At 29.1% G+C, this 25,132-nt stretch overlaps 1 protein-coding gene across 7 annotated transcripts in view; it reads left to right on the top strand.

Annotated features, from left to right (window-relative positions):
* Positions 1-25,132, top strand: part of mdu (mitotic spindle positioning protein meduse) — a 193,598-nt gene that overhangs the window by 78,728 nt on the left and 89,738 nt on the right. The window contains exon 1 of one of the 7 annotated variants that reach the window (XM_075363520.1): positions 18,384-18,470. The exons of the other annotated variants lie outside the window; for them this stretch is intronic. Coding sequence (XP_075219635.1) covers positions 18,443-18,470 — 28 coding nt within the window. The 5' untranslated portion in view covers positions 18,384-18,442. Of the gene's footprint in view, positions 1-18,383; positions 18,471-25,132 lie in introns of those variants that run through there. 7 annotated transcript variants of the gene reach the window in all.

Below are 25,132 nucleotides of genomic sequence, written 5' to 3' on the forward strand. Positions count from 1 at the left end.
TTAACTTAAACTTGTTTCACAAAAACGTATCATATTCTTAAGAGTTATTTGCTAGCAAATATACGTTGAAAAGTAAGTATAAAATAAATAAATATAATATAACGATATAAATATTTTTTTAACAGTTTAAAAATTTCGAATAGGTAATGTGCGTTTTGCTCATGCTTTATTGTAAAATATGACATCAAGCGCAGTAGTTTACTTGAGAAGGCGTGTATCTAATATGTTTGTTCACCGCGCTTTCAATGTGCAAATCCTTAGTTCACGTTTCGATAAGCCGTTGAGACTTTCCGTGTTCGGTTAACCTATTTATTTCATATCATTCACTCGACTGATTCGATGCATTTCTTATTTCTTTTCGATACAGAATGTAATTTTTTTTTACTTCTATACACTTATTCCAACTTAAAATTGAATTATTTGTTTCGTGATATATTTCGGTACATTTCTGTTTTTCGTTATACATTAAAATATCAGTTCATTTTATTATAATATTTTTTAGCATTCTAACAAGATTTCTTTCAACAGTTTTATTTTTTCTTGGTTTATGAAAGAAAGGATATAAATATATATATTTTTTTGTTGCTTATCTCAAGTAAAAACCTATCAGCCAATGAAGTACACATTATATCTCGCGCTGGTATTATGAATTCCTTTACTTTATTAGTTTATTAAAAAGTGAATATTTAGACAGATCTTAGCTGTATGGAACTGAGCAGTCAACAGAATTTTAACTTGCAAATTTCTTACAACAACCAACCAGATCAGCGAATTTTCAATGTTTTTTTTTGTTTTTTATTTACTGTAGACTCATTAGAAAAATTTTTGTTTCCTCCTGTTATGATTAGAGCATCATTTTCACAATTCTGATGTAATTAAAGTACAATTTATAATATTTAGAAGAGACGTTCCACGGTAAATACATCTATGAGAATTTATATTATCGGTTGTGTCAGTGATTCCCAAACTGTGTGCCGCGAACAGAGCTCCGTGTGCTCTTCACAGGGTCGCCGCGAAAAATTGCAAAAGCTTCATAATTAATTGAACCAAGATATTTATAATTATTAATTTAATGTTAACAAAGTAAAAAAATAATGAAGATACACGAGTTTTATTTATTTTTATCTCTTACTTACGAGTAGTCATACTTTTACTTAGGGTAGGACGCCATGGAAAATTTTTAATTGAAAAAGGGCGCTGCGACTCGGAAAAGTTTGGGAACCACTGAGTTATACGATTAACAAACTACATAACCCGTGTTTTTCTACAGTACGAAAATTTATCTGAGTTTGATATTTTTTAATCTTTCATGAGTTTATGACAGCAGTTTTCAGTTTAAAGATAAAATTCTCGTCGGCAGCGTTATTCATAAATCTTTGTTCTTTGAATCGTTTAATAAATCCATTATGTTGGCGATTAGAGTATTTTTGAAATTCCAAATTTGGTGACCGAAGGGTTACGGGGAGGTGAAGTAAAATTAATATTTCTGTAGAAAAAGTTTTCAAATTCTTAACTTCATAAATTTTTTAAAACGTTTTTATTTTAATACTTGAAGATTCATAATTTCAAACTGATTTTACGTCGAGTGGTTGCCGTAGGATTCATTTAATAGATTTTTTTTAATTTAATTTTTCGTATTCATCTATTCTGTGGCCCGATTCAAAAGATAAAACTCTTAAACTGAAGTTAATCGTTCTTAGCATTTAAACTTTAAATCCGTCTCAGAATGTATTTTAATTCTTCTTCTCAAGATAAATTTCTTGGACAAGTGATGTAAGCTCATCATTCAATTATTTAAATGACTTGAGAATAAAAGAATTTAAAAAAATGAAAAATAATAATAAAAAATTTGTTCTTGTAGAGACAAACTAGGTTGGCATATGATGACATCCATGTTTAGCAAATTTACTGATTGGAATATATTAAACAGATATTTTTGAGGCTGTAGGATGTAGTAAATATGTTGAAGTTATAAGATTAACAAAGAACAGAAAGGAATGGAGAATTGCATCAAACCAGTCGACTATACGATGTTTAAAAGTAAAAGAAAAATAAGTTGTGCGTTTTTTGTATTCATTATGTATAATAATAACGTCTTTTATTCTAATGAATTTCATTTTTCTTACCTTCGTGTCGGAAACCGATTGCTAATAAGTTTTAGGAAGTAAAAAAAATCACATCATTTACTTCAAAAAAGATGGCCACTATTGAAGTTTCTACAGTCCTACGTTATACTAATAAAACAGTTAAGGAATCTGAGAAATTGGAAACTTCATTTGAAAAAGTAAACTTTTTAAATTTCATGGAGAAAGTCTTCCGTTTTTTTTTTTTTTTGCTTAATTTCTGTATTATTTATTACCGTGAAAAATAATGATGATTTTCCAAGATCCTCGCCTCTCTGCATCCTTCCGTTCATCACCCGTGGTTAAAAGTGAACATTGCAGGGCGCCAAATTTGGTGGATATGGAGGGGGTGAAATAAGTTGATATAAGATATGAAAGGGGCGATGTAAGATCGATTAGTTATTATATTTGCATAAATAAGAATATTAACAACGTAGGAGACTAAATAATTTAGTTACTACTTCGAATCGAATTGATTCGAACAACCAGTCTTATCCGTTAATTTTAGGTGATAATGGAGGTTGTAATTAGTTGTAATTTTACGTGCTTTAAATAAATAAACTAAGTTTAATTTATCTTTTTAAGTTTTGTGATTTTGTAAATAAAGTACACTTAATACAATTGTATACCACGATTCTATCAAATAAAGCGTGGAAACTTTACGGTTTGTTTGTCGTTCGTATAAAAACAAGATGAGATATCGGCTAAACGCTATGAAAAAAGGTTTTTCAACTGATTTTTTCTCTCTTTACGACATCGCTTCTATCGATCGCGTTAATATATACGAATGTTTTATTTTAAAATAACACCCGAAGATACTGTTAACATATCACAACGAAAGAATTTAGTAACGTAATGTTTATTTATCTTGTTCGTTCTTAAAATAAAGGTAGGCGATAGAGTAATGCTCGTATAAAAATACTGTGGTGTCTACGCGTACACGTGTGAACCGAAAGAACAGAATCCCTCGGTATTCAGGAAATATCAAGTATCGGGCCATCAGAAAACTCGTTCCTTATTTCCCCTTATAACCGATACTTTACAGTCAGTGACTCGGTATAAATTGTAACAGTAAAACTTGACTAGATGTCATAAATAAGTTGTTCGTGTTTATAAAATAGCTTATATTTTATTCTTATCGTTATAAAATATACCGGCAATAATAATCATGTAAATTTTAATCGGCGTATAGATCACGTCAGGAATGGATAGGTGCGTTACTCCACGGATAAAAAAAAAATTGCTCCTCCATTAGACCATATTTGACTGGATATACTAAGGGCTTCGATCGGAGTAGCAACAAAAATACATCTAATAAATAAAAATGTAAATGTTCGTTTGTTCAAAATCTTAAATTTCCGAAAGTTCTGCACCAGTTGCTTTGAAATTTTGACACAACGTTGCATTCGAGTACGCGCGTATTTTTATATAGCTATTATCTATATACCTAAGATGTCACACCTGTGACAGGTAAAAACAAGCCTTTTTTAAAAACAGTGCTATCTGTTGAACGCTATACCAAATAATTTACGATTCCATTTCAATGTTTCCGATATGTGTGTCCGCTAAAGACTAAAAAATTACTGGACCGATTTACGCGAGGGGAAAAAGGGAAGAATCGAAAAAGGTAAAAGGAAGAAGGTAAAAAGGGAAGAAGGGGAAAATGGAAAAAGAAAAAGGGGGAAACGGGGAAAAGTAAATTGTTAGGAAAGGGGAAGTGGAAAGTATAAAAAAGGGGGATAGGAAGGAGAAAGTGAAATAATGTGAGGGGAAATGGAAGAAGGGAAGGGGAAACGGAAGTATGAAAGGGAAAGGGGGAATAATGAGGAAAATTGGGAAGGGGATATGGTAAATATGAAACTGGGAAAAGGAAATTGGAGAAAGGGAAGGGGGAACAGGGATAAAGGGGAAAGGTTAAATTTTGTGAAGGTCCGTAATGCTCATTTTGTTAATGTTTTATCAAACTTTCAATTGTGTTCATTTAATCCGTATAAATATATACTCAAATCTAGCAATAGGGAAGCATCGCCAAGTCTGCTAGTTAATAATAGAATAAAAAATTGAAATCGATATTTAATAATTAGTCGATGATAAATAATAATTATGTGAAATAATATTAAAGCGGATACGTGGAAATACGAAATAAATAACTTAAAAATAAAGTAAATAACAATTTAGAAGGCGTTAACGATATTATTTAAATACATTTTATTTTTAGAGGTCAAACTGAGATGCAGAAAATTCAGATTTTCTGGAATTAGTATTATTTAAAAACTTATCGACAGAATAACATTGTTTCTGTAAAAGGAAATCTGGAATTTTATATTAAACATATAATTTATAAATGGGCCTACGCGCAAACACACACATACACATGCAGAATGTAGGTAATACCTATAAATAAACCCATTGATTTTCAGTTACTTAGACTTTTTTCTGATTCTGTATTGTATCGCTTCATTTTTCCCATAACGACATTAACCAGTCTTATGTGGTATCAATCCAAATAAAGGAAGTTTTAGTGAAGGAATTATCCACCGGTAGAATTCTTGATTTTCAAAGAAACACTTTAAAAGTTGTTTAATGTTTATTCTTAAATTTTAATATCGGTATTTGTTATTCTTGTGCTGAGTTTTACGATCTGGTATTAGAGTAACGTGATAAACACCCTATAGGTTGGATATTAGTTACATATATGAAGAGCAAATAATAATTATTACATACGATCGTATTACTAGTAAAATATCTAAAGAATGATTACAAATATATAAGAAGAAAGAATTCAACAGTTCTGATCCCGGGCAAAATAGAAATTATTACTCTTAAAATAATAGATTTTGAGGTGTAATAAATATTTTGTCGGAAAATTGAAATTGTTAATTGTAATTGTCGCATAGATACAATTAAATATTTTTATAATTAAAAAATATATCTATCGTGTAAATTTCGTTGTTAAACAACTAAATTCTTTAATCTAATCAGTAAATCAAACGATTCTATTAAATTTCTAATATTTTAGGTTGATTTCGGAAGGAAATATGTATAGGTGATATTTTTTTTTTTGAGCACGTTGTATGTAATGCTGAGTTTGTTTACTTTCAATGTTTCTGAACATTGTTTGTATATCTTATTTCAAGTGGACAAAAATTAAAAGAACTGACAATTACACCTTTTGTTACGGTTGTGTGTATGTTTTTTAAAAATATTTATGAAGTAGAAAAAATAATTAAAACTGTAATTTATTTCATGTCCTTTTAATGTTTCTTCTGAGTCGCAGTACATCTAGGTATCGGTCCATTGTTTTCTATTGTTAACGTGCTACATCGGAGGTATAATAACAATAGTAAAACCCTCCGGCGGTATGTGTTACATTTCTATAATAACTATTCAGATATTTTTTTTATTTTTTATTTTAACTGTTATTAATCGTTCAATTACCTCGTTATAACCTAGTATTCGACTCGCAATCAGTCATTGCGAGTCGAACTATTAACTTGTCATCAGTCATCGAGTCGTAGTTTTAATTAAAACAACATTTTCGTTATTTTTCAGTCCGAGTAGCTCAAGGTTTTTTAGTGTTTTACAATTGCCTTTTGAATCCGTGCGCCAGATGTCTTTGTGTGTTTCTATGTTTCGCGGATAATCCCTAGAAATGAAATGCGATCTTTATCTGGAAAAAAGTTAAATCTTTCGTGGGAGAAATTTCCGAAACTTTCTTCTCTTAAACGACACACATTTACGTCTAGTTATAAATATTTCACTTCATTTACGTAGACGACGTTCATTCAGCTGCATGCATCGTACTTCTTATCCGAATTATAAAATAATTATTACAGATATAGACACTCATATTAGTGTACGTATAAAAATAAATACGATAGAAACAGAAACTCTTTAGTAAGAAATTATGGAAAGATGAATGAGACTATGCGAGCTGCAAGTTAAATTCCATTAAGTTATATGAAGCATTTTTTTGGTTATGCTTCAGTCAAGATTTATTTTAACGTTTGTGTGCGTGTTTGACGTCTATAAGATAGACTATACGCTATAGAAAAAGAAAAAAACCGGTTTTTTTTTGTTAATATATGTGTGTTTTATTTTACATTTCAAACTGGTCTTGTGCTATCACGTACGAAATCCCATTTATAAATGCAAATTTTTACTACTATCTTCTAAATGGGTTTTATCGAACGGTTTATAAGAGACATCGGGCTTGAATCGTTGTTTTAACATAAAAGAAGGTTATATAATTTTAATTGATGCCCATATTTATCAATCGACAAAATTATTTTTCATGAAAACTGTAAACAATTGCATACACGTACAACGGGCCTTAGAAAATACTAAAACATAATATCGTAGTATATTGAAACATAGCGGTAACAGCTATCGTAAGGACTTCATGTTGTAACATATAGCTTGTATACGAGAACATATGAGTATATGTGTATCTATAGCTTGACCTCGTCGGTTTCACCGACACATATTTATGTACAGAAAAAAAACCTGAATTATTTAACTTATGATTTTAAAACGTATGAATCATAGGGCGTTGTCTATTAACCTAAACCTTATTATTTCCAATTTTATGGGACTTAAATATTAATATTAAGCGTCTAATTTTTCTTTCTCTGTTTTTCTGTTACAGTATTCAACTATTTTACCTTAAACTCTTCTAATTACATAGTAAGATTTATCCTTAGTAATCTCTTTTATTAAGCATACTCCAAATTTAGCTTTATTGTTTGTGTCTAGCGATTTGATATTTTCCTTTGTTATCTTTAATCTATATTTTGCTTTGTGTTTATACCTTAACGCATTATCTTTCCCTTATTTAAATCGTTTACGGTTCTAAGGTATAATTTAGTATATGTTCAAGTAATTGAATTAATTTTGTAAAAAATTATTGTAGTAAAATATTTCAACATTTTTTTTACATAAATCAAATGGCATGCGCGAAATTTTTTATAAGTCGCGCATGCATTTTTTAAATATTATTTTACTCGGCTTTTGTTTTAAACGACGCATGTTATATAATTTTATCATAACAATAACATATGGTATTGCGTTGTTTTAATGTATACAAAAAGCTTTTTTATAATTTTATTGGTTAATCTTTATTACTTATCTTTTTTTAAAATGCTTTTTAAGTGTTTTATTTTAATCTAACTCGCTTATTTTTTTCTTCTTATAGTTTAGTTAGTAGGTTTTTTATAATGTATGCTATGCATTTATGCCTAATGTGGTTGTAACAACGCATAACAATTGCAGACTGATAATTAGCATAAGATAACATGAAGAAGAGTTGTTAGTCTCCGTTTTCATAGTATTTTATTATTCATCATAGCGTTATCATCGTTTCCATAGCGCTACTGTTAATTAATCTTATCAGTGAAGAATAAAGTCAAAAACAATTTGTAGACTAATAATTTCAATGATTTTGTGCTTTGGTTTTTCGCAGTGAAAGAAGTTAAAGCGTTTTTCTGTTCTAATAACTCTCCAATCTATTCTATTTTATAGGTTAGAATATGTCGCAGGCATTTTTAGGGTAATTTTTTTTTTTTATGTACTTAATCCCCTTGAAGAAGTACTCGTGAGGCCTGACAGTTTTTTTTTTTTAATTAGAACATCGAGTCGCCTCGATCATCAACTCATTTTAGTCTAGCGTGTAATCTCAATAAGATATGGAAGATGCATTTTGTTATCGGTTAATTATATCTTCCTTTTTTCTCATTTTCAGTCGGAGATAAAGTTAGAAGAGTGACTGTTGTATTCCTATTAAACTGTTACGTTAAATTTTATTTATCTCTAAGGAGTAGGAGTCTGCCAATAGATCGTGCTTTAACTCGCATCAAATGATTACTTAAGGAAAATTACGAACGAATCGTTTTAGAAATTTTATTTATTGAGATAACGGTGTTCTAAAATGATGATACTTCGGTACACATGTATGTATTGGATTGTGATTCGTAACCAAACATAAAACGGTTTATTTTCATCGATCTTATTTACTATAAAAAAAAAATCTTGAAATACTGCTTATTCGATTTTTAAAAAATTTAATGTATATATATTTCAAAAAACTTTCATTTTAATTTCATTTTAAATCTAAGTATAAAATTCATGAAATTATTAAATTAGCAACTTCATATTGAATTATATGAAAAACTATTTAAACTACTTAAAAGGTATGAATTCTTTTCGGTTGCAGTGATTCATTTCTTGCCTGTAAATAAATAATATAAATTCAAGAAAATCGATTAAATTAAATTCAATCGTGTATGACATCTTCATATAATGTTTAAATCAAATTTTACCTGACCATGTCATATCGTTTATTAATTTTTTTTTTCGTTCGTATCAACAAACTCGGCGCGTAGGTTTGCTTGTTGTACGTGTTCACATTTTTATATTGAATTAAACGAGGTTTCCGGATCGTTCAGAATGCAGCTTTGAGATGCGAATTATTTAAAAACGATTCGTTCATCTGATAGATTTTTCAAATTTTTACTTCCTTGTACAAAGAAAAAATTTGAAAAATGTTCCAAATAAAAGCAGATTTTTCTTAATTCAAGGTAATCGTGAAAAATTTCGGTTTCCAGATTTCAACGGAAATATCCATTTTTACTAGTTTCGGCGTGACGTCTGTACGTACGTATGTATCTCGCATAACTCAAAAACGATTAGCGATAGGATACTGAAATCTTGGATATAGGACTGTTGTAACATCTAGTTGTAAATTTCCCCTTTTTATTGCAATCGACTGGACCAAAATTGTCCAAAAAAGCCCAAAATAAAAAAAAAAATTGGATTTTGGCTTTTTTCTTAACTGCAGCAATAAGCCCTCATAAGTGGTACTTATTTTCATTGCTTTGAGAGTTAGAGCCAAATAAACTTTTAATTAATGAAATATTTGGATCTTACAAGGGGAAGACACATCGGTTCAAATCCGACTTCATCACCATTTTTTTAACTCTTTCTTTTTTTAATTTAAATATATTGATTTATTAATAATTTTTAACCTCTGATTGTAAAAAAAAAAAATACAATAAATAATAATTCAATAATAACAATAAAAGAAAAGAAAAATACCAGAAGTTATTAATGAAGTAAAATTTTATGTACGTTTCATTTAAAAAAAAAATGTATATATAATGAATAGGCGTCATTTGGTGTCCACATCAGATTTTTTAAATTATCTAAACGTATCGTTCGTTTCAAGAAGCACGGTGCTTCGGTTTGTTTGCTTAGGTGCTCGCATTTTGAAGCGCTTCTTGGAAAAATGCAACAAAGTAGCAAACTGCATTTGCTTGTTTTATTTTTTTGGAAAATTTCCTTTTTCGTATTGTAAAAACACAGAAAATATTATGCAATTCTTTTTATTATTTTTTCATTACTACTGCAATTAAAAAAAAAAATATTTTGAAGCTTTTTCTTTGTAAAAGTTTTTGTTAGTACGCTAAATTCATGAACGTTATTTAGTTAAAATCGGCAAAAACATTTAACAAAATCGTGTGTAATGTAACATAAACCGTGTAATATTTTCGCGCAGGGCCGTAGGCCCGCCTTTTCTCTAGTTTCTTAATAATCCTACTTTTATTTGCATTATTAATATTAATAATTATTTTTATACATATGTCAGTTAACTTACACGTATGCCCGTGTATATTTACAGTGGTTTCCAGTTAAATAGTATATCCCTTCGTGTTTACCATCTAACATAGTGTTATCTGGAATCTTATGGGATTTTTCTCCAGGCCGGCACATGATAAATGTGCTTTAAAGGATTTTATTCTGCATGATATAGAATTTTTCTGAGTAAGTAAATACCTAAAAAAAATTAATTTAGCCATAATCTGGTACATTTACCAAAAATAACTTCATCGAAATCGTTTTCCCTCCCGTCGTTTTTACGTATATAAGTACACTTTTGACTATATTCCTAAAAGGCTTTTATAATCGTTTCAGTACTAAGAATAATTGTGTAACTCGGTAACAAGTATATACGTATATAAAACTCGAGAAACGACAACCCGTAGGCGTGGTTTCTCGTATTATTTTTTCTCGATGATTCGACATCGTGTTAAAGAATACAGTATATATATATATAACTCATACGTACGCTTAAAATAGATTAATTGTAATGAATTTACATTTAATAAGTTATTGCTGTGAGACAATTTATTATGCCCTTTCTAAATTATACTTCATTCTGCGTTATGTTAAAGTTGACATTTACGGGTGAGAGGAGATTTTCTTCTTATATTTATTATTCTCAGTAATTCAAGAGGACGATGCAGTAAATTTTTATATTAATTTTTTTTAGGTTAAGGTAATTAATTCAACTCGATCTCTTTTTTTAAATGAAATGTTTTTAATGAATATTTTTAATAATTGTTAATGTTGAATATATGTGAAAGTTACTTTAAATACAATAAATATAATTAAATTATTAAACGATTCGAATTATTTAGTTCGACTTCGCCACTTACAGCCTTATATATAGGTTAGTTATATATATAGGCCTTACATTAAGCTACAGTATTTTTCAACCTGGTTTGTACTATATGATATTTTTAAAACTTTTACTGAAGATTAAAATTGTTTTTAATCAGTTTATAGAAAGGTAATGTTATTTTTATGTCACATTATATGGACTGAAAAATAAACTTAAAAAAAATTTATCCTGTTTTATTAAATAATTTCATTTATAAAATAAATTGAAAAAGAAAAACACATATACTCGTAAAACGCTAGATATCACTATTATTTTGTTTTATCTTTTTGTCAAATTTATAATAGAGTGCAGTATTGAACGCCACAAAACCGAATTTAGTGAACACATAGCAAAAAGAGTGTTCTTAGCTAAACGGGTGTATCAAAGTTTTCGTCTTAAAAAAAACTTTTTAAATAAATAGTATAAATAATGTTAATCATAAATTATCGCATAAGAAAGAATTTAATTATTATTACATATAAAATTATTTAGTAAAAGTTGGTAATCTACCGTAACTCAAAAGTAGTTTATATTGAGATACGCTCTTTCAGCTTAGGACGGTAGTACCGGCTATAAAAGTAACATAAATAATTGTATATTTGATTAAAATATCGTTTGTACTGGATTGTGTGGCCCTCAAGCCAGTACAAGTTAAAAAATATTGGCTCGAGCCTGAAAAAGGTTGAAGATCCCTGGCTTAATTCATTTTGATATTTATCATCACGATTTGAATTATTTATTATCTATTTTAATTCTGTGATTTAATTGATATAAACATTTTGAAACTTTATTCCTTTTTTTATCTGGACTCATTTATCTAATACAATTCCACTTTCTCGGTAACATCTCTCTAATATGCTCATTTCTTCTACTACACAGTGTCTAAAAGTCAATAGAATCTGGATTCAAATAAAAAACGTAATTATATTTAAAAAAAATTAAATACAGGATAGTTTAAATAAATTACAGAGATCTTTTAAATTTAAATTCAATTGCTGAATCAATTTTCTTATAAAATTAGTTATTGTTATTTACGATATGACATTAGAGTAATATAATTAAACATTTTTATATTTTGAAATTCTTCCTGTGGTTCTATGACGTCACTGAATTTCCCTAGGAAAAATTGTTTTATTAAACAAACAAAACTCAAGCTGTATCAATGAAAGAAGAATTGTATTTCTAATCATTTCCTTTATAAAGAAATCGAATACTTCATTAAAATAAAGGAAGTCTACTTAATTTGTATATATATATATTTTTTTTTTCCTCTTACTTGAATTTATTTAGAATTATTTACTTTATTATTTTCATTTATTATTATTCAATTACGAAGTTATTGTTAATTCATATTGTGTGTTGCTAAACAATAGACTGAATTATTACTAGATGCTGGCTGAAAGCCATTTGAGGTCGGATTGTGTATTTATATGTATTGTTAAACACTGTTTTGAAATAATTGTTTTCCGGAGAAAGATATCTAATTGTGTATATATAAATATATATACACATAAAAAAGAGAAATTTCCAAATCAAGTCGCCTTCCTTTTCGTTTATTTCATTAGTATAAAATTGTATTTTACCTATATATATATATATATATACTCGTGTGTGTGTGTGTGTGTTCCTTTGTAAGTTTATGCATTTTACTTGTTTGTTCAAAGTTTTCACTACAGAACTTAAAACTTTAGTTATTTCTAACTATACTTTATCTTGTTTGTTTAACAATAAGGAATAAAGTGATAAAACTTTATTAAAAATTATAAAAGACTCGCTTTCAGTTTCTTTGTAATTTGAAAGCGTGTCTTACATAGTTAATAATATTTTTAAAGCTTTATCTTGTACAGGCTACCGCCATTACTTCATTTTCGACTATTGTTAGGACAACGGTCGAAATTAATCTTGTTTATATGTTATTTAAATAATTTATGAGGTAAATGGCCGACTTGATTTTAAAAGAGCAACGATTTAACAACACAGACAATAAAATTAAAAAAAAAAAAAAACATCGGTAAAATATGGTGGTATATAATGGCATACCGCGTTCCTCTCATTCTTAACATTTAGGTAAATTAAAAAATTGTTATGGATCTCGTGTAAGTCATTTACTATAACGTAACGCTTGACCTTGATAGTTGACTGGTATAATTCGTTGTAACTAATTTTTTGCCGAACTAGTTACAGTATTATTTCACATTATATAGCGTATTAATGTTATCTTTTTTTCGAACTGGGCCTTTTTTATTTTAGTCCTAACCAGCGTTTATTAATAGAAATACATAGTTTATTTACAGGATTTACTAATGTACATCCATTTTAATTAGATTATCTCTAAGCAATATTCATTTAAATAATATTATTGTATTTTAAAGGTAACACCTTATTTCACATATTTGAATAATAAAGCAAGGTCAAACACTTCAAAAAGAAATGTCAACGTATTAACTGCATGCAATCGTCATTTTGGACTATTGTCGGCTTCTATATATTCACGAAACAAAGTTTTTCTATTGCAGAAAATATCCATTTACTGAATTTAAAAAAATAAAACAAATCTTCATAAAACATTAAATTAATCAAATCTATATCTTTATTAATCTCATAAATCTCTAAATTTCATAATCTATAAAAATGATTAAAGACTACGTTACTAATTGTGGTCTATAAAATCTCTGGTAATAAAGTTTACCCTAGGCAATTTTTTTTAATTGTATTTAAGGAAGGATTGTATTTTGGTAAACATGAAGGGAGATGGAGATTTAACAAAAAATTACTTCATATTATTTTCTGCTATACCGAAAGGCACTAGCACCGAAAGGTCTTCAGAGGACGGACCGAAGGAGAATCGCGCCGAAAGAAAGATGCAAATATCTCGCTAATCTCTCAAGGAATAACCCGAGTAAAATTAATATTTCAAAACCCCATCTACAAAGAACCGGAACGCAATAGCCCGACTCCATCCATCTTAAAATAAAAAAAAAAAACTGTAATATCACCTTAAAATACCCTAATAACCACCTTTAAATACCTGCCCGACAATTAGAAAGAACGGGCAGCAAGAGTCCGATGTTAGGCTCTGCGATTCATAGGGGGATAGAATATTCCCGGATATCCTTGCCTTCTTCCGTACTTCAACTTAAATGCGTAGGGGGAGGGGGTCTAAAATAATTTTATATATAAAGTGTCCCGTAAGTTTCCATATGTTGGAAAAATGAACATTTTTTATGAAGGCCATTTGTATCAGGAAAAGATACAAAATATAAATCATCTCGAAGAAAGTATCACCAACGTCATTACAGCAATTACAAGCATATTGGAGTTATGCTTGTAAAATGGCGTTGATGATACGTTCCTTGAGATGCTTTATGCATTGTATTGTTTTCTGATACACAATGACCTTCCTAAAAAAAAGGTAATTTTGCCTGTTTGGAAAATAATGGGATTACGTGTTCTTCAGCAGCGGAGGACACGCATAAAAATGTGTTTTCACTACAAAGGTAGTTATGTAGAATATATTATATAAATAAAAATGGTTTCCATAAAGAAATATTTATTTTTCTGTGTATGGACAATTTTGGGATTTGCTGTACGATGCCTCTTATTAATTTGCAGATCATTAATTTTGTTATAAAATAAAATCAAAATAAAACGATTTAATTTGTAAATATTTTCTGATTAAAAAAATAAATTTGGTAAGATGCAGCAAAAACTTGCTGCATCCAACCAAAGTAAGCACAGATTCGTTTCTCTAGGTTATATATATATTATAAAAAGTAGATATATTCACTTTCTATCCGGGATGTGTTTCCTTACGTATAATACTAAAAAAACAAAAATCCAATATCACTGTTATTTGCTTTAACAGCAGTTATTTTAAAATAACTTTGTTATTTTAAAAATATATTCTTTATATTAAGTAAAACCACTGCCAGTATACTGGCACCCATCTTCCTTTAATTTTTCAATTTTTTTATACAGGGGAAACATTTTTAAAAGTAAATTTTTGCGTGTTATATTATTATTTCTTGTTAGTAGAAAAAATTAAATTATAAATAATGTTAAAGATTTAACTAATTTAAAAATGAAAGCTTGTTTTACATTTAACCCCTTTGAAAATGTATTTTTTTTTTTTTTTGTAAATTCGCTACTTTTTTCTGTGAATTTTATCACATTTACATATTGTAGAAATAAAACAAAATATAAGTTAATAATAGATATAAAATATAGATGATTAAAATAAATAAACCATAATTATATGTTTTATGTACATTTCTATATAAAACGTACAACAAATTCTACCCGATCATTAGTGTCTTAAATAGTGCTGTTAAGATTTTAAAACATTTTCCCTTTTTCATAGACTTTGACGATTTAATTCGTGACTTTTAATTATACATTCGACAAACATGCGCCGGTTTCAAATTGACGGTTTGTCAGTTAATACTCGTACTTTGTTTAAGAAAAAAGAGTTATCGTCTCCTATTTTAAATAATGAGGCTTCTTCAAAGCGTAGACTCTTTTGCAATAATGGTATTTGAATTGCTAATTTTTTAACAAGAAAAAGAAAAAAAGCCTAGATTTACTTCACTAGTAGCGTTATATTTTTTAAAATTATTTTTTGAAGCTTATTTCAAGTTTCAGAATAAAATTAAAAAAATTCCAGAATGGTCTATTTTATTAGTGATTTTTTTCTAATTTTATTTATAACTGAAATATTTGGTAAAAAAAACCCGTGATTTCGTTTTAAATTTACCTCGATTTTACATCAGCGTGAAACGTAAAAAAAAAATCTTATTAACCTAATAAATAGCCTATTCTCATTTTCTTCGCCGAGTTTGGGTATTTCGACTAGTTTTTTTTTATTGCTACGTAATAGCTATTTCAACCAAGAATGATTATTTTTTAAAATAGAAAAAAAAACTGGCACGTTCGTTTTGATAAGCTGAATAAGAAGATATATATATATAAGAATGGAAAAAAACTAATCGTTATTTCATCGCGGATAAATTTTTATTTAAAAATATGAACAAATTTTTGCGAAAATACGGGGATGTACAAGTAACTCTCGCAAGAAAATTTATTAATCAAAGCATTATCTCGTAAACACTCGTCTTTTATACGATTTATTTTTAATAAAAGAAAAAAAATAGTTCACATAAATAGTATCATATTTCCATGGTTTCGTATGTCATTAAATGATCGTTACAGTATATTTTCCTCACCGTTTCAGTTATTTTGAAAGGTTTTTTTTTATATCCGTTATGTAACGATTACTAAATTCCTTTACACAATGTCTTATTTAGTTTATCAAAACGAGGACATTGATTTTATTTATTCGTTTTTTTAATTAAAAAAAAAAAAATATCAATCTTAACTGAAATAATATTACTTCAAAAGCAGCTGATGATAACTGGAATAATGTTGGTCGAAAGATTCCCAAATTTGGCGATGACGATAAAAAAAAATTAATCATCAGGTATTTTATGGAAATATTTTTAGTATTTTTTCGTTTTTTATGTGAGGTGTAAATGTTAAAAAGTTGTAAAAAAAACGATAAGTTTTTTAATTTTACTTTATTTTTCGAAGAGAAATATCAGTAATGAATTGAGATTTTGTAAATTGATGTAAAATCAGAAATAAACCAAATTCACTCTCAAAACGTTTACCGTCTCATGTTGAAGCGTGTTGAATTAAGTTTCTTATTAATTGTTTATAAAACGGTAACCCTATTAATACAATTTTTTTCATTTTTAGATGAGTATGGAAGGATTAAGTTGAGTTAAGCGTATTTGGAAAATTTTGATTTTTCTTTAGAGACTTTTTCATAACTAATGTATTATTAAGAAAATGATATTTGTATGATAGAGGAATAAAAAAAAATCAAATTTTGGAATAATAAGATGGATAGAGGAATAATAAGTAGATTTGAATTACATATCTTTAAATGTAACGAGTGTTCAAAAAGTGACGCAACCTTATGGGAAAACGAGTGAGTTACAAAAGTTGTTGAAAGTAACCTCCATTATGGGATTCACAAAATTGAATACGGCGTTGCATGCTCTTAAGCACGTTGTAACATTTGTTGACAAATTGCAGCTACACATCGTTGGATTTCGATCTGAAATTCGAGAACGGTATGAGGATGAGTTTTTTAAGTGGCATCCTTAAAGTATCCGTACAATAAAAAGTCAGGAGGGGATAAATCAGGAGGTCGAGGGGGTCACAACCACTTTCGAAATCACTTTTCCGTGAAAACACTGATCCAAGAAAGTCATAGAGTTGTTGTCTACACGAGCCGTAGCATTGTCTTACTAAAATCGCGTGTACTCTAGCCCATCTCCAGGTATAGTGTTTACAAATTGTTGCACCACCAATATATAGCGCTCACTGTTCACTGTGACATGAAAGAATGTCTACGTGATTGCACATCAAACACACACGTTTTGTCCGCGCACTTGATGTGGATTTTCCGTACACCAAATTCGTGAATTCTGTGCATTCACATACCCATCAAGGTGGAACCACGCCTCGTCACACCGAAACCAGTCATCGAGTTCTTCCCCATCTGAAGTTACAGATGACACGAAACGCTGACAGAAAGCTACACGTTTTTAAGTGTCTACAGGTAAAAACTCGCGAACAACACAAATAATTCTGTACGGATGCATCTTTAAACACTTGCGCGATGCCGTGCGGTCACTATCGACAGAGAGACCAGAGTGGCTAGGTAGGTGTTGTATAGACTTCTTGGGACTAACAGAATATGGAGCTTGCACATCGATTAACTTTTCTAGTGTTAGCGCTTTCGGTCGACCGCTTTTGGCTGCGCCTGTCGCATTCTCTGTCTGTTGGAACTTGTACAGTCGCTTGATGAGGACTTGTTTGGTGCATCCACACCGTACTTTTTTGTGAAGGCATTCTGGGTCCGGGCATAACTGGCATATCTAATGTATTGGGAGACAATGAATATTCTCTGCTGCATTCTGTAACCCATTTTTCCTCAATTAAACATGCAACAAAAGAAGGAAACATTATTTAAGGTTGCGTCACTTTCTGAAAACTCTGTGTTATTATTATTGGCTGAGTATGTTGGCGCGCGCGTGTAAATTTACAATGAAGATATAAAATAACTTTGTAACGTATTTTATTTTGAATTTGAATTTAATAATATTTAAAATAAAACATTAATACTGTTTATTAACATTTTAAACAAAAATATTAAATTACGCTAACTTTTAACCTACTTTAATGTATAATTTTTAAAATTTAATTTGTATTACAAAGAAAAACTATAAATTAATTAATTATGTTTTTAAGTATTGATTTCTTTATCAGTATTTATTCTGTTTGTTTTTCACTGAACTTTATTCATTATCTAGGCGTGCTAGTTAATCTTTCGTCATAGAACTATGCAGAACAATGGATAATTATTATGTTATTACTTTAAATCCGTATCAATTAAATTCATATTAACTAAATTAATTAAAATAATTGTTTTAATTCATTTTCTTTATTATTTTTATTATTATTACAAATTATTTTCCATATTTAATGTAATAGTCTTCTTCCACATTAATAATATTGATTTTTCTTTCGTTATCTTTCTGATTGTAAATTGTATTTTTTTCTATGAAAGCGGTTTTTAAATGTTAAAAAAATGATTGATTTCGCGTTTTGTCATTTTCTAGGAAATTTGTTGTTTATGGGCATTGTTTAATGACGTATACAAAAGTAGCCTATATTTTTTATTATAATGAAATAATGACCGTTACTGCAACTCTATTTTAAATTCATAATTTATATGTCTTTATATTAAGTATTCATGTGTTCGTGTTCACGCGTGCGCGTAGGTAAGTCTATTGTAATAATATATCCGTGAAATTTCACTTTTCCACTAGATTAAACATTAATATCCCTATTTAATTAACATCTAATTGTAAAATTAGTCCTTTTTTTTAGAATTTAATTAGTTTTTAAATAACCAGGATATTATCTTTTTTAATAATTTCATGAATTTTGTTACCGTTCGATCAAAAATACTTTGCTCAATTTGTAAAAAGAGTATGCTTACTTATATATCTTAGGAGATGAATTAAAAATTTAATAATTTCCTTTGAATGGGTGTAAAAATCTGATGTTCATCTTTTATGCTTCAGTCACTTTTATATTAATTCAGGCAATTTCAGTGAAATCTATTTTCTAAATAAGGAAAAACATTTTTTTTTTTACTAATTTTTAACATTATTTGTCTATAAAATACTTGTTCTACCACAGAAAAAGTATTTTACATAGAAATTTATGTAAAATTAGAACTCTTAATTATTAACTCTTCTTGTTATAGAAAATGCGTTTTTAAAACTCTTACGTTTTTCACACTTTACGATAGTGTCCAATTAAGTGATCTTTTTTCATCGTCTCTATATGCGTACACACAGTTTGGTCGATTTCATACTCATTCATTTCAACTTAATTCAGAAGTTTTTCAAGTTATGACAGTTTCAGTTGGGAATGATTTTTGGAAATTTTGTAAAAAATAAATAAAAGAATAAATTTAATGTTAATAAGGTGAATAAGAAAATATATATTTATTAATAAAAAAAAAACTGTTACGATAGGAACGAATTGTATTTCATAAAAGGATAACGGCTACACGAACTGTAACAGAAAGGAAAGTACTGTAGCGATCATGTAACGACATACATAATATATCTGCTACTGAGTACTGCTGGTTCTAAGACAAGGTTCTGGTCAATCATTTTCTTGTGAACGTATTATTCGCCCGCGAAATAATTAATTAATCATATTTTTATTTTAAAATTACTGCATTAGTGATTACTACCATAAATCTATCTTACAAACATGTGTTTTCTTTTTTCTAATACACTACCCGAATTTATATAGTCTAGTCTGGACCCCCGAGGGCCAGGTCGGCCAAGATAAATCCCGGAGCCGACCTAGGGGCTCCGCGGGACCATGGAGCCTACCCCAGGGCCGCAGAGTTCGTTTCGATCGCTGTTCCCTTTTTGCCAGGGGTCCCGCCCTGTAGACCTTCTGCATAGCTCGAGCTCGTTTCACTCGCCATTCCCGTCTAGTTCAAGGCTCCGCCCCCTGGGCCCCCGCAGTGTTCAATCTGTGGCCCCCTCATGATAAATATAATACTAATAAATAATAATTAAAATATAGTAGAAGCTTTGCAGAAACCCGAAAAATAAACTAAATTACAAAAGACAGAATAGTAGTACACACACCTTTGACGACAAAAAATTCATAACTTATTTCTGTCGCTATCGTAACAGAAATATAATAATGAAAAGAAGGGATTAATCTTTTTTCCTTTAATGAATTTCTTTAATTCACAACTTCACCCTCAAGCGGGTTAGACCTCGGTCTGTGGCTTAAAATCTTCCATGGGTAACACAAATGTATCTTACAAATTTGAAAGCAATCGCTCGGTTGGTTCTAACGTGGTGCGAGAACAAACATACAAACAAACAGACAAATTTTGGCTCTATATAAAAGATATAAATAGACTACAATAACTTAGTTTAAAAACAATCAACTGGAAAAATTCATCTGAAAAAACGCCCAAATTGGGTGAGGACAAATAAGAAAAAATCTGTTACTGTGCAATAGTGTAAATCTTTAGAATTTCTATTGCGCGTTTCATTTCGAACTAAAGTGAATTAGGAAAAAATTAGACAAAAAGGATAGTTTGGTTTAATTCTATTTTTGTTTATTTGAGTAATTAAATGAAATCGCTTAGGAATTAACAGAAAAAACATTGGGGAATGAAATATGATCACCTTTGATTTTTTACCCTCGATGTAAAGGAATTATTAAACTTTAAACACATCTGCAAAAATATAACGCTACTAGTATATTTTATATTTTATAATCTATTTTTTCCGAATTTACTCAAAGATTTTTCCATATTTCAAAATCCAAAAATGTTTGGAAAATTCTAGGTAAGATGTTAATTTAAGGTATTAACTTACTGTTTTTGCTTCCTGAAGGCCAGGATTTTGGTTTCAGGGATATTGAATTTGTGAGAAGTAGCATGGTTACTGTCTTTTCTTTGTTATTTTTAGTTTAAATTTACCGGTAGAGTGATTCATTTTATAAATTTATCAGTTTTTAGAGAGACTGTTAATAGATGTTAATAATTGATTGGAGAGTCGTTCGTTTAACTATACGGACTTTTCCTTGACATTTGTGAAAAAGTAAATTTGTCACGATTCGCTTCTTTTTCAATATTGTATTTTCTCAGGATAACATATTAAATTTATAGTAAGTCCATATACCGATAAAATATAAATCGATTCCGTAAGAGATAATTTTACTATCTTTAACATCGGATGATCCTTTAGAAGACACAACCTTAAAACGTTTTTTAATTTATACAGTAACTTACTTTTTTTCTGTAAATTTTAATATGGTTTCTTTATTTTGCTTCGTTCCACGTTCTCTTCGTTTTAACCTGAACAATTTAATAGTCCCGTATAGAATTATAATTACACAGTCAAATTAATGTAGAAAACTTTCCATTCATGATAGGGGTTTCCGATGTCAAACGATGGGAAATGTTGATTGGAGAGGCCCGCTTAATTATTATTTTATACGCTAAATGCACTACGTTATTTTGCGGGCTGTAATACTTAAAAAATTGTTCCTTGTAATTATAGATAATTATACAAATATTTTTACTCCGATTAGACCGTTTCGTGCAAAGGATATGGATGTCTTGTTATCTAGTAGCTGATCTATGTATGTAAATAAAATTAAACTTTTGTTTGTACATCGCCCAATATAGCCTCTTTTTATGTTACATACATCTTTAGTTCATAAGTTAAGCTAATAAGCTGATTACTTTGATTTATATCTATTTATGTTATTAACATATCATACAAGTGTGGTTAAATAGATCATTACCATACTTTCCAGTTGATTTTTTTTTTCAGTAATTCTGTTGAAATATATATATTTATTAGTTTATTGAGATTTTTCGCTCAGGATGTGTTTTACCATGGCAAAAAAATAAAAACAGGTAAAATTAATTTTTATAAGAAATCTTTTTTTGAAACTACCTTTTTTGACATTTATCCGTTTAGCTGTTTAGCCCGATCATTACAGATCTATTAAGAGTCGTTATAGATGTCATATACAGAATATTTCTAAATTAGTTATACAGAAGTAACCTTTAATAATATAAAAAAAGGAAATAACTTACAGAATTGTTTGATACATCTCTGAATACAGTATATTTTCAAGTTTCATTCCAGCTTAACACCGTTAGTTCCCGACGTTCTCACTAGATGGCATGCGCGAAATAGTATCTCTATTAGTCGTCATAATGTATGTCTATAAATTTGATATCTATTAGATGTTATTTATATATCTATATTGACCTAATTATAGATGTATTAGTTTAATGTTCGGAATTTCTCCGTGTGAATCCACGGTTTATCTATTACCTTAAAGGAATTGTCAGTCAAAATTTTGATAATTCTTTTTTTGTCTTCAGTCATTTGACTGTACGATGCAGCTCTTCAAGATTCCCTATCCAGCGCTAGTCGTTTCATTTCGGTATACCCCCTACATCATACATCCCTAACAATTTGTTTTACATATTCCAAACGTTGCCTACCTGCACAGTTTTCCCCATCTACCTGTCCCTCCAACAGCAAAGCGACCATTCCAGGATGCTTAAGATGTGGCCTATAAGTCTGTCTCTTCTTTTAGCTATATTTTTCCAAATGCTTATTTCTTCATCCATTTGCCGCGATACCTCTTCATTTGTCACTTTATCCACCGGTCTAATTTTTAACATTCTCCTACACACTGCATTTCAAAAACTTCTGATCTTTTCTTCTAAGCTACTCCGATCGTCCAAGTTTCATTTCCATATAAAGCTACGCTCTGAACATATACTTCGAAAAATGTTATCTTGATGTTTAAATTAATTTTTGATGTAAGCAAATTATATATCTGACTGAGAGCTTGTTTCGTCTGTGCTATGCGGCATTTTATATCGCTCCTTATTCGTCCATCTTTAGTAATTATACTTCCCAAATAACAAAACTTTTCTACCTCCATAACTTTTTCTCCTCCTATTTTCACATTCAGTGGACCATCTTTGTTATTTCTACTACATTTCATTACTTTCGGTTTGTTCTTGTTTATTTTCATGCGGTAGTTCTTGCGTAGGACTTCATCCCTGCCATTTATTGTTTCTTCTAAATATTTTTTATTCTCGGATAGAATTACTATATCATCGGCAAATAGTAGCATCTTTATCTTTTCACCTTGCACGGTTACTCTGGATCTAAACTGTTCTTTAACATCATTAACTACTAGATCTATGTAAAGATTAAAAAGTAACTGGAATAGGGAACATCCTTTTCGAACCCACTTTTTTATTACGGCTTCTTTCTTGTGTTCTTCAATTATTACTATTAAAGTTCGATTCCTGTAAATGTAACATCCAAAAATTAATTAAAAATCAATTTTTTAAATTCGTGCCTGTTATCATGTCAGCCTATTATCTTGATTGTTGTGTATTTTTTCTTTTAGTTTGCACAGGATTACGCAAGGTCTGTATAACCTTCGTTAATGAAACTTACAGAACCTATTACAAAGGTACATAGTTTAACTGTCTTTTAAGTTTTTACTTTAAATATTTACCAATGGACCGCAACTTCTTAACGAAAAATGTATTTTTGTTAATTTACACGCTGAGAATGTACTTTACAAAAAAAATCAACAGCACAAAGTTAAACTCACTTTTGTTGTGAATCTTTTCTTCAACATGACCAGTATGCATGTCGAACGAAGAAAGGATGATTTAGAAAAAAATTTAAGCGGTGAAAATTAAGCAAATATATACTCCACAACTAATGGAAACTTTTCTGGAATTTTAATCACGTATTTCTTCCTCACATCTCTCTGTAAAAACTTTTTATTTATTCACTGGGGGTTTAATTTAGCAAAAAATTCGAAGGACATGAATTGAACTAAATAAAACTTTCGACTACAATTTTTTTTACAAGTTTTATTGAGGGTTCCTTTCCAGATAATAGATAAGAACTTGTATCCGGAGGAACACCGCCTATTATTCACCTTGTAATTAAAAACATATTGACATAAAATAAATTCTTATATAATTAACTTCAATAACATTTAAACATCAGCTTTCAGAAATTACAAATGATAAGCGAAATATCAAAAACCTACAAGATAGTGGTAAAAAGAAATTTATAGAAATTTTATAAATTTGAGCAAACCTAAATATTTTTCCCGATATGATTTATTTTCTGAAAGAAAAGAAATTAGAACTCTGATGTGCATCTGTAACTTAAGTATCTGTTCCTATTAGAGATAATTAAAAAATTCAAAAAGGTACGGATTCATAAGGCCCAAGGTTATATATTAGTCAAATTTTCAAAATATTTTTAATACTACTACTGTTAATCCGGATCTACTGCGAAAATTTGCAAGTTGTTGATAAAACGCCTATAACAATAAACAAATTGCAAAAAACGAAAAAGACAATATAACATTCTGTTGAGCTTACTAGTTCTATAAGGGATACCCCTATACCTTATTTAATTGTTTATTTATCAATACTTGAGAATTGCATTATTAAAAAAGCGTGTTTTGGTACTTCGGCTAACGCTCAAAACCTATCGTTATTAATTCTGGTTTTTTTTTCAAATATAAAAATATTTTAACCATTATGTGTAAGATAAAACATGCACTTCAAGATGGCAGAGGTGGTTTTTCAAAAACATTAATTTTTCAATGAGTTTTAGGAAGTACAGGTTAGTATACTTCGTAAACACGTGAAAATGACGCTATAAACAAATTGTTACGAAAAATTAATGAAAACAGATATATTTATGCAACTTCGTAGATTTTTTTTGAGGTTAAGGCCTATTTTGAGTCCGTGCTGACTCAGCTGAAAATTTGAAAACTCGGACTTAGTAACCCGCTAAATGTTATTACATTATTTTACAAAATTTTCGAAATTAAAGAGTGAAATATCAACTTTTATTCGTTGACGTCCTTGAAGAAGTATGGTGATCCAGTTATTTAAATGTATCGAAAGATAGACTACACAATTTAAATTTGACATGTTTCAAAGCTATGAAACTTAAGTTTCATAACAAAGTTATGAAAGTTAAGAAAATAATAAACAAAAAAGTATAATATTTGGTAAAAATTAAGACGATAATACGCATGATTGCCTATCAAAACAGAATAGATAATTGTTTATTTAAGATGAACTAATTTTGCCAAATGTCAGTAATCTGTATCATTTTACCTCAGCTAACAAGCGATGTTTTTAGAAAAATTCAAAACTAGATTTAATTTTACCTGAAGTTATAAGTTTACCACATTTTATTTTTCAAAATCCGCCACAAAATCAAAATAACAAAAAGGACTGTGAAATCGTTAAACCTTGATCGGTTTTATTTATTTATTTTACTAAGGTTAGTTTAACTAGTCATGCATC

The sequence above is a fragment of the Lycorma delicatula genome, chromosome 4 (genome assembly GCF_047948215.1).
Source record: "Lycorma delicatula isolate Av1 chromosome 4, ASM4794821v1, whole genome shotgun sequence".
Taxonomy (NCBI): domain Eukaryota; kingdom Metazoa; phylum Arthropoda; class Insecta; order Hemiptera; family Fulgoridae; genus Lycorma; species Lycorma delicatula.